The 26,843-nt window shown below is 38.4% G+C and overlaps 3 protein-coding genes and 2 long non-coding RNA genes across 7 annotated transcripts in view; 2 read left to right on the top strand and 3 right to left on the bottom strand.

Annotated features, from left to right (window-relative positions):
* capgb (capping protein (actin filament), gelsolin-like b) overlaps window positions 1–14,840 on the top strand; it is a 17,418-nt gene extending 2,578 nt beyond the window's left edge. The window contains exons 3-11 of the mRNA XM_042512546.2: window positions 1,120–1,159; window positions 7,297–7,490; window positions 10,503–10,657; window positions 11,536–11,694; window positions 11,885–12,034; window positions 12,370–12,453; window positions 12,990–13,122; window positions 14,183–14,274; window positions 14,453–14,840. Coding sequence (XP_042368480.1) covers window positions 7,298–7,490; window positions 10,503–10,657; window positions 11,536–11,694; window positions 11,885–12,034; window positions 12,370–12,453; window positions 12,990–13,122; window positions 14,183–14,274; window positions 14,453–14,518 — 1,032 coding nt within the window. The 5' untranslated portion in view covers window positions 1,120–1,159; window position 7,297 and the 3' untranslated portion in view covers window positions 14,519–14,840. The remainder of the gene's footprint in view (window positions 1–1,119; window positions 1,160–7,296; window positions 7,491–10,502; window positions 10,658–11,535; window positions 11,695–11,884; window positions 12,035–12,369; window positions 12,454–12,989; window positions 13,123–14,182; window positions 14,275–14,452) is intronic.
* LOC148185666 (uncharacterized) lies at window positions 4,784–11,674 on the bottom strand. The gene is made up of 3 exons (XR_015775746.1): window positions 11,534–11,674; window positions 7,267–10,695; window positions 4,784–5,562 (listed from the first exon to the last, which is right to left on the bottom strand). It is a non-coding gene; the product is annotated as an uncharacterized LOC148185666 (long non-coding RNA).
* Window positions 13,027–19,064, bottom strand: LOC148185665 (uncharacterized). Its single transcript, XR_015775747.1, has 3 exons — window positions 18,955–19,064; window positions 15,379–15,441; window positions 13,027–13,166 (listed from the first exon to the last, which is right to left on the bottom strand). It is a non-coding gene; the product is annotated as an uncharacterized LOC148185665 (long non-coding RNA).
* LOC121962423 (uncharacterized) lies at window positions 17,145–24,209 on the top strand. 3 transcript variants are annotated; one of them, XM_088073800.1, is made up of 10 exons: window positions 17,145–17,277; window positions 18,284–18,333; window positions 18,694–18,836; window positions 18,973–19,071; window positions 19,691–19,825; window positions 20,403–20,516; window positions 20,690–20,818; window positions 21,726–21,804; window positions 22,255–22,281; window positions 23,054–24,209. In XM_088073800.1, exons 2-10 carry the CDS (start codon window positions 18,300–18,302, stop codon window positions 23,587–23,589), a joined length of 1,296 nt encoding a protein of 431 aa, XP_087929926.1. In that variant the 5' UTR covers window positions 17,145–17,277; window positions 18,284–18,299; the 3' UTR covers window positions 23,590–24,209. The 3 variants fall into 3 exon arrangements, with proteins under 3 accessions (XP_087929926.1, XP_087929925.1, XP_087929924.1); XM_088073799.1 differs by having other exon boundaries at window positions 17,146–17,277; window positions 19,694–19,825; XM_088073798.1 differs by lacking the exon at window positions 17,145–17,277 and having other exon boundaries at window positions 18,249–18,333.
* On the bottom strand, window positions 24,033–26,843 carry LOC121961800 (CD209 antigen-like protein C). The gene is made up of 6 exons (XM_042511834.2): window positions 26,707–26,843; window positions 26,054–26,155; window positions 25,331–25,462; window positions 25,093–25,253; window positions 24,864–24,988; window positions 24,033–24,649 (listed from the first exon to the last, which is right to left on the bottom strand). The coding sequence occupies exons 1-6, from the start codon at window positions 26,828–26,830 to the stop codon at window positions 24,532–24,534; spliced, it is 762 nt and encodes a 253-aa protein (XP_042367768.2). The 5' UTR covers window positions 26,831–26,843; the 3' UTR covers window positions 24,033–24,531.

Raw genomic sequence — 26,843 nt, 5'->3', positions numbered from 1 at the left:
GATTTGCTTCTTGGGGGATGATTTGTTTTTTTTTAATACATTGCTATATAAGTACAGATTTCTTTTTTTATGACTAAATAAACTCGGCCTTACTGACATTTTAAGGCCTTCTTTAGTAGTTTTTAGCCAGTTGTATCAGCCTCTATATTTGGCATTAAAAAGCACAGCGTGGGTAATTAATAGGCGTCGGGAAAATATTGATTCTGCATAATGTTGTTATATTTTGTGTGGAAATTATAGTCTTTTAAAATTCTTATTATACAAATTATTAATATTGCAAATACAAATTAAACTTTCGGTAGCCTAGTAGAATAAGACAAATTAAGTGCTATAGCAGAGGAAACAATATGCTGCAATAAAAATGATTGAAGTGAGATGTAGACTGTAAACTTGTTAAACAGATGTAGACAAAATTTTAATTTAGGGAAATAATTTGCAGTTAAAAAAAAAAGGTAATAAATCACAGTATATCGCGATTGATGTGTTTCCCAAATAATTAGAATCTGTGTGTAGCAGCAGCAGTTTGCATATTAAATGAATAAGCATGAGCATATCACAACACGTTTAAAATCGCAATCAAAATCAGCACTCGCAGAGTTCCTAGGAACAATTCTGCAGGTGTGGTGGAGTTTAGACATTTGGGTTCAGCAAAAGGAGAGTTTGTCATTTTAAAAGTGATATTTTTAACATCATGTACAAGAAGACTACAGAGGAATTCAGGACAATAATATGCAACTTAATGGTATTAGAAAGCTGAGTTGGGGGTTTTATAAATGGACTCTTTTTATTTATGTAATTTTGTGTTCGTTAGAGGGGATTTAAATATTAAAATGAGGTTGAAAATGAGCTCTTTCATTAGGTGGACAATGATTTTTGTCAAGAAGGCCTAGTTTGCATTTGAATTCTCCCTCCACTTAAAGTTCTGATTCAATCAAGTTTCCGCACTTTTTGCTTCTTTTGTGGTTGAGTCAGAGGGCTGGGCTAAGGCTGAGGCAGGAAATGTGTGTGTGTGTGTATGTGTATGTGTGTGTGTGTGAGAGAGAGAGAGAGACAGGGAGAAAGAATTTGTGTGTTAAGGGACGTGTTTTTCCTTGCATGACTTCTTTTCTCTTCACTCAGCTCAGACGTGTCGTGTCCCGCCACCAACTCACTCTCTAAGGTAAGTTTTAACACAAACTTAAATCTCTTTATAATCCTGTACACCTTTGTTCTTTGTCTTTTTATTTTTTTTTCAATAAGTCTTTCACACTGAGTCCTTTTTTCCCATTTTTCCTCCCATGCACTTCTTGTCCCTGTTTGCTCATCACATTCCTTCTCCTGAAATCAGCTGAGGAATTTTGCAGCGGGACAATGAATCTTTAGTTTAACTTTAACCAGAGTCAAATATCTCTGACATCCATCTTTCCATACAAACTTTCTGCATATTCTCTGCTCCACCTTTCTGTTATCAGCGGAGAAAACCACTCCTTAAATTTCCCCTTTCCCGGTGTTTCCCTGTCTCACTTCCTACATATCTTCCTAGTCTTATTTGCAGCAACTTCCTGAAAGTTAGGGTGGGGTATCAAAACGCTAACAGCCTCAGACAGCTGAGAAACATGCTTGGTATTTAGAATAGAATAAAAGCACATTATCCAACTGCTATTAAGCTGTGTTTTAGCATTAACGTGAAACTCTATTTCCTGTCTCGTTCCTCTCAATTTCTCCCTGTCTGCATCACTCTGTCTTCATTTCAGCCTCCTGATCTCATAAACGTACAATGCACACAGCCAAACACACACACACACACACACACACACACACACACACACACACACACACACTGTATACACTCAGCATCAATTGACAGATTGCTCTCAGATCTCTCCATGCCTGCTGCTCTGTCCGCCTGCATATTGTCTGCTCTCATATTTCTGTCTGGTTATCAACGCATGAATGACTGATTGAGTCAGTGACCCCTAAAGCCTATCTGCAACCTTGTGTCTCCATCGAAACCTCCCTGATCTCAATGTCGCCTCCGCCTAAACAGACGCAACCGACCACTTCAGCAGCCGAGGCCAAAAGGGCAAATTTCCATCTTTAAACGTCTCAGGCTGCGTTATTTTAACTGTACTCCATTTACTTTCTTTCATTGCTTCCCCTGATGTGAATGACAAGATTAGCATATAGAGATTAAAATCAGTGTTTTTTAAAGATTACATCCTGAATGACTCCAGTTCACGCAGTACATAACAAAGATACAGTATAATAACAGAGGAGAAAAGAGCAGGTATCACATTTAAAAAGCGATACTGACTGATTCGTAAATCATTTTAGGTCTAGTGCTCACCTCCAAGACCACAATTTGAGGATGAGATCCATACATTTTCTCGAGAAAAACATTTAAAAAGGTCAGTTATGTGGATTTTGCATAGATGTGTTTCATCTCTGAGATGTAAATGGTTTAATATTGACTAACTGATTAAAAAATCTGAATGAAAATGTATTGAAACTAAAAAATATCAATATGCCAAACAAGTTAGTATTTGTAGCCAAGGTAAAATGAGTAAAAATCCGTATTAAGGCGTATCGTATTGATGTTATGTAGACACAGTGAACCTCTTACATTCAAGCTCCAAATTTAGGGCAGAAAAATGGCTGAAAAAGAATTAATCAGAGCAGAGGAAGCAAAATAAGAAGTTTAAAGATCCTTTCTGATCAAAAAATGTGTTTTTTTCTTGTTTATGTCCCCTAACAGTCTATCTTTGACTGTACTGACACATCTGTGCAAAGTTTGTCACTATATAGGAAATTTTACATTCCTCCACTCAAAGGGCATCAATGCTGAAGTCAGAGCTAAAAAGCTGTCTGTACACAATTCAATATGGAGGTGGCTGAGCTTGCAGCTAACAGTGCTAACTCCATAAACGGTGCTAAACTATGGCAGCAGTGCTGGAAAGGCTAACGGTGCAAACCGGGAAAGAAAGGAGGGTGAGCTCTAGCATAACAGCTAGCCAGTAGGATCCACACATGCACTAACTTACAGGAATGGCCAGAGCGGCTTACCACAACAAAGGTCAGAAAAGACCTTAACCTCTTGAATCAGGGTGCCTGAAATCACTCGCCCTTCGTCACAGCTCTGCTGAGAGGGAAGCAGGAAGGAGGGGTTCAGAGTCAGTTTGGGGGTCTTTAATTACAAGATCAACCCTAGTTTGGAAAAACAGGAGTGTAGCTCATTTCTGTTGCTGTCTTTGTTGAGGGAGGGGGAGGATAAACAGGGAGAGCGTTGACGAGGAGGGAGGAAGATCTGGAGTCAGAGGAGAAGAGTGGAAAGATGGAGGAGCCAGCAGTTCGCTCTCTCAGTAATTATCCACTTGGCGTTTAGCTTTAGCCAGGAACCAGGAACCCGACTCTGCCCCCCCACCCCCCATGCTGCGCCCTATCCACAGGCCGCAGGTAGGCTTTCATCACACCGGCTCCAGTTACCTCCTACATATAAGCTAACCAGGCCAGGTGAGCGCAAACACTCCTCCTCACCAGACCTCTCGATCCCATACAACCACACACACACACACACACTCAGAGCGGGTCACACACACTCCAGTGGACACACAGAATGGAGCCGGAGTCAGACAGCATGCCGGAGGCACCAGAGGAGATCATACAGTTAAGTGGATCGGGCCTTTTTTCCTGACTCCTTACTTACTCTTGGAGCGGCTGTCCAAGCTTTGTAACCCTAACCTGAGGCCCCTTGATCTGCTGCCTTAGGCCCTTTCTCTCGTTCCTCGCTCCCTCACCTTCTCTACTCGATTTTAAGTGTTCAAATATTCACTCCGCTGCTCGCCGTCCTCTCTATCAGGCTTGTTTTGGTCGGTAAACACGACTGTTTATTGATCAGTATACTAAAATGAGACATAAAGCTGATATCAGATAACAGGAGATGAGAGTCATAAAACTCAAACTAAACAAAGTAAAAACCTAAAAACTGAAAAGGGTCTAGCTGCTTCTGACATCCTGATTGACTGACAAAAAACTGACAATCAGCACAAATAGTTTAAACTATTTCTGCAGAAATAGTTTAAACTTTTTGTGCTGCCCCATGAGTCATTTTTAACAGATAACTGGGGGGAGTTGGCAGCATGTTGGATCAGTGTCTTCAGCTGGCTCTAATCACTATAATTACTATAATTATTTGTTCACCAGTCCTCCTTTATCAGTTATAGTTGCAGCCCGGCGCCGTCTATCAGCCAAATTGAAACATAAACTGCTGACTTATGTAAAGACAAATTTACAATTTTGTTGCTCTTACATAATGACAATAAATGGTATTGAATTTTCCAAGGCAGTACAGTAGGGTCTCCGCCCATATTATGTTGTTGTTAATTAGGCAGCATCATATTTATGTGGATACGTGATGCAGTTTCATTTGAAAACTTAACAACTCCCAAACAGCTGCAGGGGTTTGCTTATCAAACGAGGAAACTTAAGAAATTTGATGTAGCTGCAACATTTGTGTGATAAGGGTTCACATGTTTGTGCGTTATCATCCAGGAAAAGCCTTTTGATTATCTGCCGGCACAAAACTGCAAATATAACATCCTGTTATTGAAACCTGGTTCGACATGAGTTTTTTTGTGCTGTGTCCGGATGCCTTTCACAAGCTATTTGACCCTTTGAAATCTAAGCAAAATTATTTTTAAAAAAAAAAATTAGTAGAAAACACAATGACCAACTTGGCAAGAGGCGTAACACGAAGAAAGAAAATTGTTTCAGCATGTTTTTTTTAAAAAAAAAAAAAAAAGGGGGGTAGAAAATTACATTTCTAATTATATATATGTATATATATATATGTTTGTTTTTGTAATTATAGCACAGAAAATATATAAAATGAATACTTTTTAGGTTATTTTCTTGTTTGTTTTTGACATTTTTTATTTCTCATTTTTGGCTTATTTTCAGGAAATTTTCTTGTAACTTTTTCACTTTTTTTTTTGCTAATTTCTTTATCATGTCTTGTTAAGTTTCTCACTGCGTTCTGCCCATGGTTTTGAAAGACACCAAACCAGTTTGCTTTCCAAGGTTTCCATGGGTTAATCCAGGGGTTCTTCTCAACCTTTTGATTGTTAAATCGCAATGGCCAACTTTTTCAAATTAAAAAAAAAAAGGGGACAAAAAAGGAGAAAACTAACCTGGGCTGTAAAATGTGTTACGTCACTGTTAGCTGTGATGACCAAAATTAGATTATGAACCCAGATGTTATGAATTCATGGTCATATTTCCTCATAAAGCCCTTTGGAGCTTTTTCTAGCACAGGGTTTTCTCCTACATCACTTTTGTGTTTTAAGAGCCGCTCCATTTTGTGTCCCTGCATCCAGGGGAACATTAGCTGGCTGTAAGTGTCAAACCAGAGGAAAATAAAGGTGTCAGAAACTCATCTTTCTTCAAACCGTACCTTCTGTGAGTCGTGCAAAATACAGCACAACAATGCAAGAACAGACAGGAAGAGATAAACTAGGTGACACATTTAGCGTATACGTGTCAAAAACCGCAGTTTTTTTTCTTCTTCCTGTTTGATGGGGAGGACATCTGTAAGAGAAAGAAAGAGAGACAGAGAGACATCAGAGTGACTCAACCAAATCCATACCCGACTCATTCTCACCTGTGACATGATGAAGCTTGCATATAGCTAAACCTGGTTTCGTGCAATGACAGTAGTGTGTCAGCACAGCCTGCTTAGGCTTGTGTTGCATAAAAGTGATGTAATGTAGCCCGTGGTTGTTAAGTTAAGTAGCACACAAGGCCTCATTTTGTGTCAAGTGTAAGTGTAATAGTACTCATCACTCTAACCACACCCTCCGTTCTGTCTCTCTGAAGGGGCTGTGGTTTGGAGGCTGTGTTTAGGTCTGGTGTTTACAGTTAAACATATTATACTCAATATTTGCGTCAAGATCTGTAAAAAAAAAAAAAAAAAGTCCAGACTTTAAGGAAGATTGTGGAGAATTGGACGCTTCTCATCTGATCATGAGACATCTGGTACTTCCTTATTTGTCATTACCCTGTGGGCTTGACTTCTGCTTTTACTTCTCCTTACTCCGACGTAAACCGAGCATCTATTCCCAGGTGGAAACAGTGACACAACTCCACTTATTTAACACTTCTTCTTTCAGCCGACCTCTTCCCCCGTGTGAGAGGGAGTCTGTGTGAACGGAGTTTCATGTGTTGTAAAATCATTGCAGTATTGAGGATGTTGGTGATGACAGTAACAGTAACAGTACATATTGTACATCATTGTAGTATCGGTGATGATGATTGAGTGCCAGTAATAGTATACACGTTGTACTCATAGTATTGATGATAATGATAGAGTGACAGTAACGGTACATATTTAATTTCTATTATTGATGATGATGATAGTGTTACAGTAAAAGTACATATTGTGCTTGCAGTACTGATGATAGTGACAATGATAGGGTTACAGTAAAAGTACATATTGTGCTTGCAGCATTGATGATGATGATAGGGTAACAGGAACAGTACATATTGTACTTGTAGTATTGACGATGATAATTGGGTGACAGTAATAGTATAAATATTGTAACTGTAGTATTGATGATTATATTGGGATGACAGTAGCAGTACATATTGTACTCACAGTATTGATGACAAGAGTGACAGTAACGGTACATATTTTATTTGTAGTATTAATGATGATGATGATAGGGTCACAGTAAAAGTACATATTGTGCTTGCAGTATTGATGATATTGACAATGATAGTGTTACAGTAAAAGTACATATTGTGCTTGCAGTATTGATGATGATAATGGGGTGAAAGCACATATTGTAATTGTAGTATTGACGTTGTTGACAATGATAACGTCTGTAAGAGTATACGTATTGTTCTTGTAGTATTGATGACATTAATGATGATAGGGTGACAGTAACAGTACATATTGTATTTGTCTGCTATACTGTAGTGCCATTATTGTGACTGTCATGGCCAGTTGATGGTGATGTATACTACGTTGGAAATGGTTGTTATCAGGAGATATTGCCATATTTAATGCTCACTGAATTATTATAGACCCTATGGAGTTATGTTGGACACCTTTTATTCTGCTTCTGTGGAGCTCATATGTGAACTGGTGCAATTCACCCTGTGTACAGATTAATGTCATTAATGTTTTTACTCCTGCCGCGACACAAATTGCCCTCTTGGACAAATATTAAAAATGCTATTAAAAGTCACATTTATCAGCCTGTAGTGACTTTTTTTTCCTTTTTGCCTTACCATTCATTTCTTCCTCTCCTCTCCCTGCAGTATGCTCCCCTTCAAGGCAGTGGACGGTCAGTTCAGTCCAGAGGTCCGGGAGCCGGGCCTCCGAGTGTTTAGGGTGGAGAAGATGAAGGCGGTGCTGCTGGATCCCTCCGAGGTGGGAGCCTTTTACAACGGGGACTCCTATCTGGTGCTGGAGAACCGTGGTGATGAGGGAACCGACCTCCACATGTGGATAGGTGAGAGAAACACATCTGGGTTATAGAATTTGTCATAAGGATAAAGATACACAAGTAAAAACACAACAGAGTTATGGCATGCAGCTGTGCAGTTTGATTCATATGAAGCTCTTTGGACACTCAAAAGGCTTCCAGTGAGCCTGAGGCACATTTACAATGATGGCATCTCATTTCAGGACAAAATCAATCAGTAATGTCAGACGGCTGCTATTCAGTAAAGTCAGAATAATTTATTTACAGAAAAAGCAGACTGAATTCTATCTCCTTAGAGCAAGAAACACAGAAAATAAACCAAATACGAGCTAAAAGGAAGAGATAGACTGTTTTAAGGCAACAAGAAGAGAAGAAATCAACTTAATCAACAAAAAAAACATAATAGGACTATTTCTCAGTTATTCAATAAGGTCTGGTGTTTTGCTCAGTGGACCTCACTCTGGTGTGAATTCACAAAAAAATGGGTTGTGGCCGTTGATAGCACTATGAATTTCACATCACTTGCAACTGCTATCTGCCCCTGTCTGATTCTCAGAAGATAATGTGCTAAAGGTATTACAGCACACACACAACCTTAAAGTTTTGCAGCTAAGTGCAATTTTCTATGTGGATTATTGCAATCAGATGCAAAAGTATGCAAGTTGCCTTTGCACCGACTCAGAACACTGCAGGCAGATAAACTGCAGGGAGGAAAAAGAAAACTGGGTTCTGATCAACAACGTACAGAGGCATTCATAAAAAAATCCCAAGCAGGGAATTTAAAGAATTCAGGCTCATTTGCTCAGGTTTCAAAGGGTTAAAGGACACATGTATACTGAAAAATTCAATGCAACATTATACTACAAACATTCTGCAACCAATTCCCTGAATTGATATCTAGAATAGTTGTTTTTTTTGAAAATCCAGTCAGGACCTTTACAGTCCTGACTTAAAGAGATTCGTTTCCTGTTGTATTTTACTCCGTCCAGCACTAACTATTGTCCACCGCCTACTACACGTCCCACCCCGGCTTCGTGCTGCGGCTGAAAAGCCAATAACCCTCCCACTAACGGCGCTGACACATGAGACACAGCGCTGACCTGCTGCATCATTGTGTGAGCAGGCAAGCTGGATGGAGAGGGATGGATGAGAGGGAGAGAAAGAAGTCCCGAGGGAAACTGGGATGGTTTTGAGCGGGGGCTCATTAAAAATGCAGGAGGACTGTTACAGTACTCAAATGTGGCTGTTGTTTCCAGCATGTATCCGGTGCTTAGGTAACACTAAGCTGATTGTCACAGCTTGGAGAGGGCTCTCAGTGCTCAAGCATGCGTCCCCCTGAAGCCTCCCCTCCCTCCTCTCTCGCTCCTCTTGTTTACAATTGATGACCCCTGTGTTGTCTTTGTGCGTCTGCTGGCCGACACACTGTTTGCTTCTCGTCTCTTTGTCTCCATGACCCATCGCCTCTGTCAGCGGCTCTTTGTTCCTCATATTGTGACTCTCTGGCATCATTTCCTGATGCTTTCTTTACTTTCTTTTCCCCTGCTGCTTCACTCCATCCTTCAGCTTAACTTTAGAAAGAATGAATCATTTTTCACCCTCACGTTTTTTTCGTTTTTGAATTGAATTTAGTTTATTTGATAGGGACGATGCAATTTAATATCATCTGATATTTAGTTTTATCCAACCTTGAGATCCATCGACTAGCTTTAGACATGATTTTGTTAACATGCAAACTCAGAGTTTATTTATTATTTTATTTATAGGAGTAATCATAGATGTTGGATTTCAAAGACAGGCCCGCCGTCAGGGGAGTCAGAGAGCACAAAGAGTCAGAGAATCGATAATTGACCCTTAAGTGGGATCAAGTACAACACTTTACTCACTGACCTATATCACTGACAGTACAAGTAATGTGTATTTAAATAAGCACTTTTTTTGTTGTCATTAAAACACATTTCAAGTTGTGATCTGATACTGTCAAGTTTCCACTGCACCTTTTTAAAAATAGCAGCTAGGGCAGATATGCAGAACTGAGTTGAGCCACTGATGTAAAAATATAAAGCAAGCTGCAGCATGACTTGCCAAGTCAGAAGGACTCACCAAAAATCATGGGCTCAAAAAAAGAAAAGTCATTATACAGAGAGAACAAGATAATGAACATTGCAGCAACACAATGGCCAAATATCTGGTAAAAACCAGAAAGTGTGAAGAAGCACCAAGTATATGACAAAGGTGGGGATCTGGTTCTAACTAATCATGTTATCTTGTTGGAATAAAGTTCCAAAGTTAGTAAAAACAAGGGGAAAAGTGGTGTATATAAATATTTCTGTATACTGGGTGCAATTGCATAAATTTGGTCGCTCTGGAAAGCGGAGACTCATGTGGATTCAATGGGCTTAAGTGTATTTATGTGTGTTTATGTTGGTCCCCATAGCAGCCACTTCATTGTAGTGAGACTATTTGATATTGGCCATGTTGGCACTAGAGCTAAGGGTGGGTGATGCTGCTTGATTGGGTGTGGATCAGGAGCCTTATTAAAAAAATGTGTCTCCCTGTCCATTATTTTCAATGGCCACCCTGTTGAAGTTCAGCATAACAAATCTATGACTTTGGAAATAGTACTTTGGCAAAAAATCTAACTCAAGGTCTAAATATTCTTCTAAATATTTTACAGATTTTAAATGTATCATGTAGTCACCAGCATTGTGTCAAATCTTCTGTCATTGTCATAGTTTATTAGTTCGATAACTTAGTCATAAAAAATAAACAAGTATGTGGTTTTTACCTTTGTAAGTCTTCATTAGGGGTCAAAGTAGGAGAAAATACCTCGAAATCAAAAATGACCTCCCTCCGACTCACAAACCGAAAGGTTTATAGAAAAATGCATGAAGAAAAGATGTTTAAGAAAAAGATAAAGTCATCAGTCAGACATGTCCTGTTGCATTAAGTTTAAATTTAAAGCGTCTCTTTAGAAAAGTGTGTGTTTTTCAACTTGATATTCGGTTCTTTCCTGGCTTACAAATCTCCTCTCTGCTGCAGGTGAGAAGTCGTCTCGAGATGAGCAGGTGGCGTGCGCCATGCTGGCCACCACACTAGACAACTTTCTTGGCGGTGACCCCATTCAGCACAGGCAGGTCCAAGGCTACGAGTCCCCGGAGTTCATGGCTCTCTTCCCCAGAGGAGTCAGCTACAAGGTGAGGACGGGACAGACCCGATTCTGGATGTTCAGATGCTTCAGAAAATGTATTGCCATGGAAAAATGAGACGAAAATGACAAAAATATTATTATCAAGCATAAACATTATCTTTTATAATCAGCTGCACACTTACATTTCAGAAATGCTTTTTTTCATGAGTTTGTAATTTCTTAATTATTTCCAAAAACATTTGCTGGAAAGAATAATAGAACTTGGTACTTATTAAAGGTTAAATTAGAAAACTACTTAAAAGAAAATCTCCTCAAAGCCTCATATTTATTCATGTTTTATTTTTAATATTAATTTATATTTTTGTAAGAAATGATCACAAAGTAAATGCATATTTTAAAAGACACAAATAGCATTTAAAAAACAGTAAAATAAATAGAATAAAAATGTGTTATTAGAAATGCAATCCTTTATGTACTGTTGAATTGCCAGCTTACGTGTATAAAAATGTTTATTTTATCACGTTAGCAGATGTGCAGCTGTGCACAGATTGTAAAAATCAACTGGAAAGTATAATTGGATGTGTTCTATGTGAACAGATATCATATTATGCATGCAAAATTGCTTGTAAATTTAATTTACTTGCACAGTAATTTAAATAATATCTCAAATTTTTAGTCTCAAATGACAAACTGATTGCGTATATTGTCTTTAGGTTTATTTTTCCAGCACTTTTTTATTGCTGAAACAATCCCTTTTTATCATTCAATGGTACACGTGATATTATGGCCTCTGTACCAAAGTTCTGTCCTGCCACTAAAAACAAACCAGGATGTTAACGCTGATATTTCCCAGCAGGACTATGACATAAAACCAACAATAAAACCTCAGTTCCAAAAAATGATAAAATGACATTTTTCTCACAGGATGGTGGTGTGGAGTCGGGCTTCAGGAAGCCTCAGGGCTCCGGGCCGGTGCAAAGGTTGTACCAGGTAAAAGGGAAGCGCAACATCCGTGCCAAGGAGGTGGAGCTGTCCTGGAGCAGCTTCAATAAAGGAGACTGCTTCATCCTCGACCTTGGAGAGGTGAGAACTGTGAATCCAGCTGCAGAGGGACCTGTGCTCAGAAATGTGTCAGCTCATCAGATTGACTTAAGTACTGAGAACACTGCTGCAGTCCAAAATAAAGTTTGTGATCAATCTAAAACTGCATGAGGAGAATACGATTATAGTTTCATAGTTGTTGGTGACTTCATGCAGTTTTGTTGCCCTCCAGATCATTGTGTCGTGGATCGGGTCGCAGGCAAACATCTTTGAGAAGCAGAAAGTGCGCGAAATTGCCACCCTGATTCGTGACACAGACAGACACGGTAAAGCCCGAATTATGGACTGCAACGAGGGTGAAGAGCCAGAGGAGATGCTCAAGGTACATGAACACTTTTATTGTGTCATTAAAGAATGAGTTTAACATTTTAATGTGTTTCCTTGTAACCACTTTTATGTCTGTATGCATGCACATATCTTAATAATGTGTTAATTAGTGAGATTTATGTGCAGGCAGGCAGATTTTTTTTTACCTTCATCCGTAACAGCTCAGTTGCCAGAAGAAAATATCGGCATTTTATGTTTTAGTAGAAGATGGCTCCCAAGACTGATACGAATGTATTAAAAAAAGGAAAAAAAAGAAATGGATTTTTTAATTTAATTTAATTTTTTTTTGAAGTATTTCTGGTTTCTGAGCTTGCTGTCTGGTTGCTGCAGGTCTTGGGACAGATGCCTCAGCTGGCAGAGAGCACAGAAGAGGACAGCAAAGCAGACGTATCTAACTCTGCCTCCCTCTACAAGGTAATCTGCAGCGAAATTGCAGTTGTATGAGGTACCTATCCATAGCCAGTGTATTACATACAGTAGATAGCAGTCGGTCCGGTCCCAGTTTGGAGAAGCAGGCGAGCTACCAGGCCACAGAAGCTAAACAATGTCGCCTAAGAAGTTAGTATCAGTTTTGCGCTTTTTACCACTTTACCATCAGACAGCCCTTTAGACTGTTTGTTTGTGTTATTGTGTGACTTTGGTGAATCTGAACTAACCCTTAAAACCACCAAATTTACACAATAACACAAACAAACTGACAGATCGAGGCAGGTAAAATTCTAAATATGGCGTACACTTAAACTAATATAAATTTTTTTAGCAGCTAAAATACTTTTTGCTGCTGCCCCCAACCAAAGCTGTACATTGCTTAGCTTTGTGGCGGTACTCCTGCCTGCTTCTCCAAACTGGGATCACCATCTGTTACAGGTAACACACTGAATAAATACACTTCCAAAAATCCCAACTATCCCTTTAGATAAAGCATGAAGCTGTGCATATTACCTCCACAGGTGTCTGATGCGACAGGTTCCATGACAATGACCAAAGTGTCGGAGAAGAGCCCGTTTGCCAAGGATCTGCTGGTTCGTGACGACTGCTTCATTCTGGACAATGGCGCCAACGGAAAGATCTTCGTCTGGAAAGGTGAGGAAATACTACTTGACCCCGAACCGGCAAACTTGTGCTGCCTGAAACACATACCGAGGAAAGTGATAGTTGTTACATGCCAGTGATATTCGGTATCTAATTGGATAAAATTTTAATGAGCATTGTGAAAAATAATGGACAGTTCTCACAGGGAGGTGACACTCAGGACGTGCTTGGCAAAGTGGAGTATGAGCGTTTTTTTAATGCAGTGTCTAAAAATAACTTGAAATAAACTGCTGACTGTACTAATATTTAAATGTAAAATACATGTTACAATAATGTTTTCTATGATTACACATTTTAAGGGTTTATTTCTTGGTAAAGAGATTTCACATCAAGTTTAATGTGAGTTTCATTTATCCAGTCGTATGCTCAGTGCCTCCAAAACAGACAGCCCTCTCAAACAGGGAACTAAAGTAAAAGTAAAACATATCTATGCTCCCTTCAAAGCCAGACTCCATTGACAAAAACAGTAATTTCACCTCGCTGAACACAGGGGCTGCTGGTCCACTGCTGCCTCGATCAGTTAGTTTTTTTTGTGTTGCTGTGTGAATTCAGTGTTTAACAGAGTTTGTTCAGATCCAACAAAGTCACACAAGAACACAAACTAACTGCTGCAGCAGCAGTCCGGCAGCTACTATGTTCAATGAGGTAAAATTACTATTTATGTCAAAGGAGTCAGGTTGCTTTGAAAGAAGCATAGATGGATTTAACAGCTTTATTTATCTGGGGTTGAAGTATTCCTTTAAGTGTCTATAATTAAAGCTGGCTGTCTGGAGAAGGCTTTGAAACACCCTGTACGCCTCCATATAGGGAAATCAAATTTACAGTTACACTGGAACAGTTGTCTGAACAAATGAAATATGACAATCAAAATAATTAGGGATTTTTAGATCGGGGATTTTGTAAATAAAATCCTGGAATCATCCGTGGCAACACTGCTGATTGTATTACTATTTCACTTTGTTTTCCTTTTTTCACTGTGTAGTTTACAAATGTGTCCATCGTGGGGTGCCTTTGGGAAATTAGCAATACTATGCTTTATATTTGCTATCAGGTAATGGAGCAAATGCTGATGAGAAGCAGGTGGCCCTACAGATGGCAGATAACTTCATCGAACAAATGAGCTACCCCAGGATGAAGACACAGGTACTGTTCATGACTCGTAAATGTTATCATCGCTGCTCTGGCTCCTGCAGCCCTTACAGCAGCTTGTTATGGTTTTAATGGATCATTTACAGATCTACTTTATCACCCTTCGGCACATTCGCCATAACTTTGTAATGTATACAGTAAGCAGTGAGTGTTTCTGTGTATTGTGCTGCAGGTGGAGATACTGCCACAAGGGAAGGAGACCATCATCTTCAAGCAGTTCTTCAAGAACTGGAACTAAAACATTTCAAGGCAACATTAGGCAAATCCTGCACACGACAAGAAGCTGTATATCTGAGACGGCGTCTAATACAAGATACATTTTTTTTATATGCATTTACTTGTATGTACATATTTGTAAGGTACTGCGCCGACAGAGCACACTGTTTGGCCTTGATAGAATAAGATGTGATGCCACTTTTATAAATGAAAACAAGTTTCTTCTGTTGAGATTATAAAGATAATAAAGTAAAAGAGTTTGGATTTTTTTTTTTTACATTTGTTCTTGTGTCACAGACTTGACTGCATTTGAAAAATAAATTTGAAGCTGTTGCTACTTGTAACAGTAGTGTTTTTTTTCCCTCTCAAGTTTGCTTTGAAATGTGCTGAGACAGTGTTTTTAATATTGTTTAAACTATGCCCTCTCGGTCGCCATGGCTGCGAGGGTTACCTGCCCTATATAATATGATAACATGCCAGTCATGGTCCACAATCAGTAGTGGAATTTACCCACATACATTTACTCAAATGCTATGCTTATGTAATAGTTTGATGTAATTTAGATAAGTTGGGTTATGTTATGTCAGTTTATGGAGAAAGATGAATCATTATGGTTCAGATTGCCCAAGTAGTTTGCTTCACGTTGACCAACTACAACAATGAAGTATTCTACATTGTCTAGCTGCTCTTCACATGAGTAAAGGATCTGAATACTTGCACAATGGACGGTAATTTCAGTCTGAATTAATATTTTTACACCAGTAGTACATTGTTTTTAATCAGCTTTAAAAAGTGCATTATTAATGTAAAAGTTAATATTTTTTTAAAAATTGCATCAAGAGGTTTACTCATAGCCTGTTAATAATAAATAATTAGACTCACGGATCCATTAGTCACCAGGAAATCCACAGAGACACAAAAAGAACACCAAAAGATGCAACTGACCTGCAAAGAGAAACAAAATAATTACAAATGATACAAAACAACCACAAAGAGACACAGAAAAACACTAAAGAAGCAAGACAACCACAGAAAGACACAAAATAATTCCAAAAAGAGGCAAAATAATCACAAAACGACCTAAAATAACTACATGAAGAAGCAAAACAATCACAGAAACACAAATCAACTAAAAAAGAAGCTACGAAGAGACACAAAATAACTACAAAAAGAAGCAAAACAACCACAGGAAGAGAAATAGCTACATAAAGAAGTAAAAGAACTACAAAGACACACAAAACAACCAAACCAAGAGACAAAATTACTTCAAAAAGACATTAAACAACCACAAGGAAACACAGAATGACCACATACAAAAATACCACATCACATAAAACCATTTAATACGACTGTAAGAAGACGCAAAACAACAAAACGAAGCTAAACAACAATAATGTCTGTTTTGTCTTGCTCCAGCGTAGGAGATGGTGGGGCCTTTTGCATATCTGTGCCCAGGGTCCTATTCTGTCAAAATCCACTCATTACAAAAAAGCTTTATAGTATTTGGCTCTTTTAAAATGTTATTTTTGTATCACCTTGTGTTTCTTTTCTTTAATGACTTACATAAAGCCCTTTTAATCGCCCTGTTCAAACGTGCCTTACAGTTGCACACACATCCTCATATACCTCGTCAGACTTTAACATTCATGTTACAGCTGCTTTAACAGCCACTAAAGGTGATAAAAGCTACCGTGTGGTCCAGTGTGATGTATTTATGGCCTATTAGGCAGATGACTGCAGGTCAAGAGGGCAGGGTGATAATATTGGGCGAGACCGTGATGAAATGTGTTTTACTTTGACGTTTCTTTCAGTAGCTAAATGGAGTGAAAGGTGACTGCAGGCAAAAAAAAGTACTTTTTTTTTTTTAAAATATGAGGTAAGATGGTTGTGTTGTTACTATGTTACTGCACTGCAAGCATGCTGATTGTAGCATAATTTGTAGCAAAATTGAATGTGTTTGGAAACAAAATTACATTTATGTTCAAGTTTTGCGATTGACCCTTTATTGTGGTTTTATCCTTTTATCTTTTTATGGTAGTTTATGCTTAAGGTGTGACTGATTACAGCAGATAACAACAAACAACAATTATTTCAAAGGATTAACATTATCTGTGTCACGGTAAGGATGTAGATGTTATTGGCACTAAATGTTACATAAATGCACTGGTGCATGCAGTAAAATATTGATGATACGGTTTATCATGTTTAGACCAAAAATCCTGTGCTTTTGCTGTCAAACGTATCTATTTTTTTTCTAAACATCTTTTATTCTTAAAAACATATACATATAATTAGGCACATGTATTAATAGTTCTTTACATTTTTCACATTTAGTTATTTGTTTACACAGTATTAGGGGTTTTAGTGATTTTTTTACACAATAATTGCTGTCTATTAAAAGTTAATTTATTTTTTGCTAATTGTATTGTAGCTTCCTTTATAGGAAAATATATATTAATCGTAACTCTGTTAATGTTGGTAAATGCGATAATAGCTACAGTAACATCACAGCAAAATCAGAGCTTGTGCGTCACTGATAGAGATATGAAAAGGTTTATAACTGTATTAAATTGCCTTCTTGCCCTCACTGAAAGCATGCCAACAGCTGCCTGGAAGTAGTTGTGATTTCGTGTTAGACAGCCCTGCAGAAAGTTTCCCTCGCCATAAAAAAAGTCCAAAGATCAGGGAGGTGCAGAGAAGAACAAATACACTGAGTGGAGAGCAGCGTCCGTCCAGTCTTCTCTACCAACAGAGCTGCACCACCGCTCCCTCCGACAGCAGGTACGACATCTTGAATATCAGCTTTAGTTAAATTAAATGTCAATGGTGCAGGTCGATTTGACTGAATTTACACAGCATTTTCTTTTTAATTAAGGATTTTTAAAACAATTTCAAAAGAACTATTTTCTTTTTAGGTTTAACTGTATGTATGTGGTGAATATTCAGTGCTGTAGATTGAATTATGATATTCTGGATGTGATAAACCTGAAGAGAAAGCTTTGAATTGATTAGCAGGCATCACTGAATCATAGATGTGAATTTAAAACCGGCATATTCAGCCAGGCTTTTAATGAAGTGTTTTTTTTATTATTATTATTATTTACAAAATTTAACTCACTAACTTTATTCTACTCGTGTTGTAAAATTTCAATTCTATTTTATTTCATTTTATAATATGTCATTTTATTATTAATAGTATTATGTCATTTTTATCCCTTTAATCAATTTTATTTCTTTGTTTTGCTTTAATCTATTTTTTTTGTTTTGAACTATTCAAGTATTATTATTTTTTATAGCTTTTGTAGCTAGCTTTGTCATAAACCAGTTTCAAATTGTTATTGTAAAAAATATTAATATAACCAATTATTAAATTATTTTGGTAGGCGTTGCTTATCATTTGTAGCCAAATACATGAATTATAGAGCAATTTTTTTAGCTTTCTGTGTCCTTATGAGTGTTTCACATCTTAATGTTAAGCTACATTTTAAATACTTTTTTTTTATAGAATAAACATTTTTCACTTATTTTGAATTTTCTTCAAAATAACTGAAGTCAGTCTATAAAACTATTAAAAATAAGCTACTAGTACTACTACACAGTACTAGACCCTTACAGGGGCCATTTAACTTTTTGATAGCTTAAATACATTTTGCTGATACGACCAACAATTTTAATGCATTTTACCTTGAATTTGAGTTATTTTTTTTATCATGGCTGTATGCTGTTCACTTTTTTCATCACTTGTCACAAAATGTTAAATTATTTTCATGTTTCCTTTGCTCCACAGGTGTGAAGGCGCCACCATGGAGGTGAAAAGTATCCTGAAGTCTGCTAGAAGTAGGTTTTTTTTTAATACATATATATCTTTATCCATTCATTGCCAGTGCATTTTGTTGCTGCGTGACTGTTTGATAAGATACAACCTTTGCCCGGCATGGTGAGATAGTGTGGCATCATGGATCTTATATTCAATCAGATGCTCATAAATGTTTATAGCATCAGTCATGGTTTTCAGTTTTTGATTGTGACATTCTGAAAGGTCAATAGTCACGTTTTCATCACTACAAGTATGGATACTCTATTATAATGATTTACTTCTCCCTTTACTTTTCCCCCTAATTTTCTGCTTGATGTCTGTTCGACATCAGAGTGTGAACTGACATTAATTCATTTCCTCCTGAATGTGTCGCCCCGCAGGAGTGAGCATGCTGAAGATGGGTGACAGCAGCACACAGAGCAGCTCCATCGGGGCCGTGCGCTGGAACCTGCCCGAGGAGGACGTCCAGATTCACAGCTCGGCCCCCAGCGGAACCACCAACAACCTCACCAAAAACTTACAGGTACATTAAAATACATTTGTTGATATTTCTCTATTCATATATTTTTTTCAGTGACTTCTGTTTTGTTTTACATTGAGGTTTAGGTCTTATTTTCTTGGAACAAACATGAAATTTTGACCTGTTTTGTTCCCTGCAGCAACATCCTCGTCAGAACAGCCTGAAGGATCTACGCAGCCTGCAGGAGTGTGTGCAGTTCATCCATCACTGGAAGGAGCAAGTGGACCAAGTCTGCAAGGTAGCACAACACAGAAAGAAGCTCAGCAAACACACGTTAACGATATACAGTAAATTGTGCACATCAACTGTAGACTCAAGGAACTGCTGGTGTTTGTTCACGCCATTTTTAACTCTCAATTTCCTCCTACGCCTTATTGAGAGCAGAATAACTTAAAGTGAAAACCAGTATTTATGACTGTGTGGACTGGATAAGCGTTGCTATAGGAAACGATTGCCTAGTCATGCAGAAGGATGACTGGGTTATCTGAATGCTGATAGGATACGTTTTTATTGGCTTTTTATAGCCTGGTTACGTGACCTTCTGCCCTGTTACACTGAGGTGGGACATGTAGGGTGGGCATCGACACGTACCGTGACAAGTCACATATGTATGGGCGCATATGACTTTGACCTGGCTCTTAAGAGATCTGTAGATTAAGATCATCCCACATGTGACGTATGTAATGCTGATATGGGCTGTACTTTAGCTGTTTTTAACCAGAATGACCTCTATAATATCAGGTGAAACCCTGTCAACATGATTCAATCGTCTTTATGTCACTGAATGGTCACAGCAACCCACTGCTCTCTTTTTAACGGTGTGCGACATTGTGTGACAGTGCAGTGTTGTGTCTCAGCAGGGCAGTGGCGATCCAGGGGAGGGTACCAGTAAGACAGAAGCCCAGAGTTCAGACCGGCGTAGTGAGCGCAGTCTTGAGGAGAGCAGGAAACTGATCCTGGAATGGGCTGACGAACTCCACCATGTCGACAAGGTCAGTGCACACATCAGTCATTTAGGAATTAAGGACTAACTAACTAAGGACTGTACTGTAACTATCTATTACTAATTGAAGATACAATCTTTGCAAACATAATTATGGTAACAATCGGTGCATTTATAGGCCCCAGCTTGCTTTACAACAAAAAAATTAATTGCAATTTTATGGAAAAATATATGGGAGCCAAACCATAAATTCTGTAAGAGTTAAATTTAGATAATCAAGTGAATGACTAATTTTGGTGGAAAAATAAAATTTCTATTTTTATTTTAAATAACTGTTTCATTTTGCAATTATTGCAATTAACATAGTCATATAGTCGTATAAATTGCTATTTATTAACACAGGAGGATTTTGAGATTTGTTTCCTGTTCTGCATTAAAGGAGCAGTTTTATGTCATGTTGTATATTATATAAATATAAAAGGCTGTATTTTAATGCATTGAAAATTTAAATAAAAGTACCGTGGGAAAAGTAGAAGGTGAAATCTTTGTAGCAGCCATGGTCATGAAAGAAAACTTATTCTGAGAGCAAAAATATCAATTTTAACTTACTGACTTTGTGTCCTCAGCTCCTGAAGGAGATGCCCTCGGTATCCGATAGTCAAGAAAATAATAAAGATGCCAGCGAGGAGGCACAACTGCGGATCATGGAGTGGGCGAAGGAGCTGCAGACGGCGACTGAGGTGAGGAGTTCTAAACATAAAACTGAGAGTTAAAACAAAATCAAACCAAAAAAAGAGGAGAAAAAAGAACAAGACAGATAAAAATAAAAGGTAAATTACCTGGAAATGCATTGAAAATTATAAAGATTTTGTGAGATATTTTTAAATCTGTAATTATGAATTTGTGTTTGCAGAGTTGTGGTGTGCAGAGTGAAGAGCTGGGTAAAGTGTTGCGCTCCCTGGGCCTGAAGAAAAAACGTCTGGTCAACCTGCTGCCTCTGATGGAGTTTATCACCTGGTCTCTGCTCAAAGAAGACAGCACGGTAAGAAACCACTGAGTCCCAGAAATAAGCATCTAAAAAGAAAATCATTTGCAGGAATTTCTACCAGAAAATTGTGTAAAAAAAAAAAACAAACCTGGGTTCCTTAGAAAGCTAAAATGAAATCAAAACCATGGAAAGTCAGTTAAATTCAAAGATAAACATTTTAATATGACAGCGCGCAGATAAACCATTCTTAAAGCAATAAAACACAGAATTGGCTTAAACTCATAACCAAATCCAAGCAGCTCAAAGACTGTGGAGACATGACCAGGTTATGAACCCACTTTATGTAACGTGTAATTTGAGTCAACCCTGCCCTTTGTGTGCGTGCAGAGCATCAATAAATGAGCTCTGTGATTTCAGTTATATGACCCCGATCTGCCTCAGCCCTCATAAATTGCAACAATCAATGGCCTTGATAACTGATAGTTTATCAGCGGTGACTTTATTATCATCACATACGCAGATGATGGTGTGATGTATATAGCGAAGTTCATGATTCAAGTTTGAAGAAGTATTTTGCGGTTGGTGCCTGGTTTTGCTTTATTTCAAATGAAGTTAAGGCTCCAATAGTTAACGTAGCTTTCTGCTACTTGTGCAATTACAAAAAAACTGCCCTTTGCTCTATATGTTCATGGTTTTGACCTGCGGGGCTTTCATTTAGATTCAACTTTTCTGTTTTGCATGATTGGTCTCATAAAGTCAGTGGCATTACCACTGCCAGCTGAATGTAGCTGAGCGCAAACACAAACATATTTTTCCTGGAAGGTTCACACAGAATTTACTGTTTGTGATTATATAACCACATGGTCACAACAGAAAGCAGAATTGAGAATTTGCTACATATATTAAAAATTATATTCCTAGGAAACATCTTTTTATTTCATCTTGATTTTTTTTCTTTCAGAGAAAGATTTCACAGTTGTGGTTACTGGCAAAGCAAAGGACCTGGGAAGCTGGAATTCCAAGATACATCCCCAACTCAGGTGTGCACACTTTTTAAAATCATTTTATAACTTTTTTAATCTTAGCCTTCTAAAATGACACTAATTTGCCCATGTTAAAAGCAGAATTGGTGAATTGAAAGTTTTGCTTGTTATCCCTTAAAGGAAAACTTCAGTATTTTTCAACCTGGACCCTGATTTTCAATGTTTTTGTGTCTAAGTGAGTACTTGGATCGGTTGTTTCTTCTAAGAAAATTTTAGAGCCATGACGAGTATTTCTAAAAAAACAAAACAGGCAAAATTCCCCCCAAAAATGTTAAGATAATGGTAAGAATTAGATTTTTTTTCCCATCCGGGTAATCATCTCACACTTTAAATTCATCTTGGGACCCCTTATCCAAACCCGTGGAATCACTGGTTTACATTTACAATTAACATTTTAATTCTTCATTCACTGCAACTTAAATGTAACATCTGTGTCTCTATTTTCAGTTTGGAGTTGGATTTCCAGCGCAGCAGGTAAGATAAACTCCCACAGAGCAACATACTGTATAAAAGAAGTGGATGTAGCCACTGTGACATCTCCCACTGGTTTGTGGACTACCGTTTTAAAGCCTTGAGTTCGGCATTTTGGCCATTGACATATTTTTCTTCCTTTTTTTGGAGCCAGAAGTGACCATATTTGGATGAAAGGGTGGAGTTTGGGGAGATAAGAACTGCTGCGCATCTATCCTAACTGACAGATCATTGTGTAGCAAATCACAGAGTAGCCAGACCCTAAAGCAACTTACACCTGGCACCCTTAAAATCCAGAAATATCCTAAAAGCTGAGAAATATCCTGAAATCCCAGAAACATCCTAAAGTCCTAGAAACATGTATGGGGCTGCGGTCACTGGCCCCTGGCCACCTGTCATTATGCAAAGTGGCCGCCAAGCAAAGCCAGCTGAGTGCAACAAAGCAGACCTTGTTTCATTGCTAACTGTACTCTAGAAGACTGTGATTTACAAAATGAACATCATGCTGCACTGAAGAAAACTTAAAACTAGTAATTGTGACCAGAAATTCATTAGGAAAATGTTTACAGAAGTAATAAATCACCTGAGAAATAGGGCCATTGGAGTCGCCCCCTGCTGGCCATTAGAAAAAGGCACTTCAGCATTGGCCTCATTTTTCAGATTTCCGGAGTTTATGTCCAATTCTTTTATACAGTCTTTGCATAAAACAGAGAAAAACCAAAATCACATTCATTGGATGATAACCTAATTTATGCCTCTCTCTTTTTCCAAACAGCTGATGTGATTCTGGACCCCAAGACCAACCACCCCTGGCTGAAGCTGTCAGAGAACCAGCGTACGGTCCAGGAGGGCCGCTCAGAGTCCGACGTGCCTTACAACTCCCAGCGCTTCGACAGCTGGCCCTGCGTGCTGGGCTGGGAGGGCTACAACAGTGGCCGCCACTACTGGGAGGTGGAAATAGCCTTCAACGGCTGCTGGCGCCTGGGACTAACCACCGCCAACTCTAAGCGACAAGGCCGCTTCCCCATGACCCCAAAGCTTGGATACTGGGCCCTGTGGCGCAGCACGAGCCATTTTTATGCATGCACCAAACCAGAGACCACGCTTCCTGTCAGCCTCGTGCCTCAACGTGTAGGCATCTACTTGGACTACGAAGAGGGCCAGATCTCCTTCTACAATGCAGAAACAAAGTCTCACATCTACACCTTCACTGGAAGCTTCCGAGGGAAGCTGTATCCTCTGTTCGCCCCGCTCGATGGCCGCACACGCATGACAATCCAGCAGACAGACACTGAGATATATGAGCTTTAACAACTCTGCTGCTTAGAAATGCTTAGAAAAATTAACTTTGACTGGAACAAAAAAAAAAAAACAACAAAAAAGATAGACAACAAAATCTGCTGTTTTTCAAAGGGGGTGTCATCAGTAAGATTTTAAATTCATTGAAAAACTCCAACTTTCAAAACTATAAAGATATTTGGGACATGATTCTTCTATTCCCATATGCTGCTTTAAATGTATTTGTCAGTTTATCCCCTTTGAGCTTAATTTTAAGTCTCTGAAGTATGACTTCAAACCTGACTTTGAACAGCAGTAGACCTGTGAGCATAGACAGAAATATATCAGCGTACTAATGGTATTTTTAATAGATGTATGTGATCATATTTGATCATACAATCTTTAAAAAATCTGCAGTGATATGAGAAGAGATTTGTATCAGATCGTGAGAAAAAAAAAACCTTTGGAAACCCAACTCTGAGTAAATATAAAGTATTTATTTTAAAAAATTGAATTTTTTGAAAGGTGGCACTTAATTCTCCACATTCATATTTATGTGTAGACATGAAAATGTGAAAACATCCTACATACATGCATGCACTTCAAAATGCAATTTCTGATATGAATATAATAAATAATTCCTGTAAATATCGTATTGTCTTTGATTCTCATCTTTGGCTTTTCACATTACATTACACTTCTTCTCCCCCAGATATTTCTGGAGAAAAAATAGTCATTATTTTACCGTTATATCAGTTACATACATGTTTACAAATGTAAAGCTCTCCAATCAAGATGTTTGGACGCACATGTCCTTCACTTTCGCCTCCTATGACGCTTTGCATGACAAAGTTTAGCTGAAGTAGATGTTCTAAATTTTGTAAAAATATCAAATCTTATGTATAAAAAAGGGAAAAAGGAGACTTTTGCCTGTGGGTTGTAAATAAAGAAATCTAAAATGTGTCTGGATGTGTGTCAGGAGTCTCTCTTACAAGCCCAGGGTCCATAAGCCTCACAGCTGGTGGCAAAAAGACTCCCATCTCCCCTCAGGTCTGCACAGTCCCTGTGATCTGCATCCCACTGCACCGTCACCCTTCACACACACACACACACACACACACACACACACACACACACACACACACACACACACACACACACACACAGTTGATGAGAGAAGACTCCTGACAACATTTCAGCACTTATAATACTTAATAAAGCAAAGTGAACTAAAATTATGAGGTGTGTGTTAATAAAGATTACTACTACTATTAATAATAATAATGTGCCAGTGAATATGGACTTACGGCATGTCGTGCTGGATGTCCGCCCCGTCCCACCACAGCCACTGACCCTCCTGCTTGGCATCTGTCAGTCCCACCCACAGGAAGGGAAACTGGGGGAACTTCATCATCACACCTTGGATAAACTCCTGATGAGGAGGCGACACATAGAGGACTTAATATCTATTTTGGGACATTGATGCTCCCTGAGGATTTCTGTCTGGTTACATCCTCTCACACTTTGCACAGTTACCATCTCTGCCGAGTCTTTGATTACAACGAGGCTGCCGTCGTGCTGCAGGCAGAACTCTGCGCTCTCACTCCACTGACGATCTTCCTGCAGTCCAACTGAAAAGAAGTAGCAGTGACTCCTCCACCACAGCCAGCCGTCTGGACACAAAGTGCACCTGGAGTCTACACACAGCAGGAAGTCAACACACATTAACATGTAAAAAACAGTCAATTATATCAGAGAATAAACTGTAAATCACCCTGAGTTGCAGTTTGGAGCATCAGGTTCACATCATGGCGCTCTTTTTGGCACTGCTGCAGTTGCTCAATCATCAGCTCCTCTCCTGAAGTTTTGGAGGTCTGATCCACTTCTTGTGCTCCTGTCCATGTGACTGGCAAAATAATTTTGACAAAAAGAACATGATCACTGAATAATTACATAAGAGTTTTTATGAGCATATGTTTGGATAAAGAAAATGGCACATGCTCTGCTGCTACAGCACAGACTGAACTTTTTTTTTGTCTGTCATTATATTCTGTTCCTGTGTGCTACATAAATTTTTGAAAAGGCTAACCTGAATTGTCGCTCAAATTAACATATACTGACCAAAACAAGACTCAAAATGGCTACAAAGAGACATAAAAAGAACATCAAAATGGGACAAAACAACCAGAAAAAGGCACAAAATAACCTAAAATAGACAAATAGCAAAATAGAGATGCAAAATAATCAAGAAAAGATACAAAAATACGTCAAAGGGGAACAAAACAACCAAAAAGAGACACAAAATGACTGTAAAGAGATGCAAATGACCAAAAAAGATGCTGAATAACTTAAGACACACAAAACAACCCGAAAAAGATACAAAATATCTTTAAAGAGACATGTTTCAACCAAAAGAGACACAAATTGTCTTCAAATAGACACATAACAACCAAACAGATAAATAAAATGACCATGAAAAGACAGCTCAAATACTCACCAAGTAGTACCAAACTCAAAAGAAGTCCCACGACCAGGATTGCTGTTGCCAGAGCAACTGCCACACGAGCTGTCAGCCGACACTTTTGGCAGCGTCTCGCCTCTGTGGTGATAAAAATAAAAGTGGACAATCATGATACAAATCAAGACTCTTTTCTAAAATGATCACTTTCAGCCAAATCAGCACCTTTAATTATTTAATTTTTACACAGTGACACTTTAAACCCTCTAAATGTGGACAACGTAATCAATGAAAATGTAAAACAATGACTTATAAGGACTACATCACACAGTATTTTCACAGTATGACTTGCTTCTGAACAGTACATGCATGCGCAATTTCCCCTTTTGACCTCCGACACCTGTCAAGATAAACTGTGGCACTATTGTAGAAAAGTAAAAGAAAACTTGGACTTTGAAAACACACACAAAAAAAGCAGCTTTGCTTGTTATTGTCCAGCCTGTAACTCTAACCTCAGGTGAAGTATTTTTGGGGCGGTATAAAAAGTACAGACAAGTTGAAAAGTACACTAATAATGTCATATAGTACAAGTACAGATAAGACTGAATATGAACAACGTAGTTTTTTAAGTTGCTTCACATCAAAGTGTGATAAATGTGTATAATTGGTCGGAGATGCTCTTTATAACTAACCTGCAGGAGTTTCCCTGTTTGCATTTTCCTCCTGGTTTATTAAATCCATGTAGCTGTAAGTTGCTCTTTCTCCAGTTACTTTAACCGTTTCACATGCATGACTTATATTTACACCTTCACACATTGAACCAAGTGTG

Source organism: Plectropomus leopardus, chromosome 23, assembly GCF_026936395.1.
Source record: "Plectropomus leopardus strain MGB_pleo_1.0 chromosome 23, ASM2693639v1, whole genome shotgun sequence".
Lineage (NCBI taxonomy): Eukaryota > Metazoa > Chordata > Actinopteri > Perciformes > Serranidae > Plectropomus > Plectropomus leopardus.
This window is presented reverse-complemented; position numbering and strand designations above follow the sequence as displayed.

Coding starts and splice junctions, on each gene's coding strand:
- LOC121962423 (XM_088073798.1), top strand. CDS start 18,264: ATGTTTCCTTTGCTCCACAGGTGTGAAGGCGCCACCATGGAGGTGAAA. Junction 18,837..18,972: donor ACCTCACCAAAAACTTACAG/GTACATTAAAAT, acceptor TGTTCCCTGCAG/CAACATCCTCGTCAGAACAG. Junction 20,517..20,689: donor AGCTGCAGACGGCGACTGAG/GTGAGGAGTTCT, acceptor TTGTGTTTGCAG/AGTTGTGGTGTGCAGAGTGA.
- LOC121961800 (XM_042511834.2), bottom strand. CDS start 26,830: ATGTGTGAAGGTGTAAATATAAGTCATGCATGTGAAACGGTTAAAGTA. Junction 25,463..26,053: donor TTTGAGTTTGGTACTACTTG/GTGAGTATTTGA, acceptor TTATTTTGCCAG/TCACATGGACAGGAGCACAA. Junction 25,254..25,330: donor GCTCCAAACTGCAACTCAGG/GTGATTTACAGT, acceptor TGCTGTGTGTAG/ACTCCAGGTGCACTTTGTGT.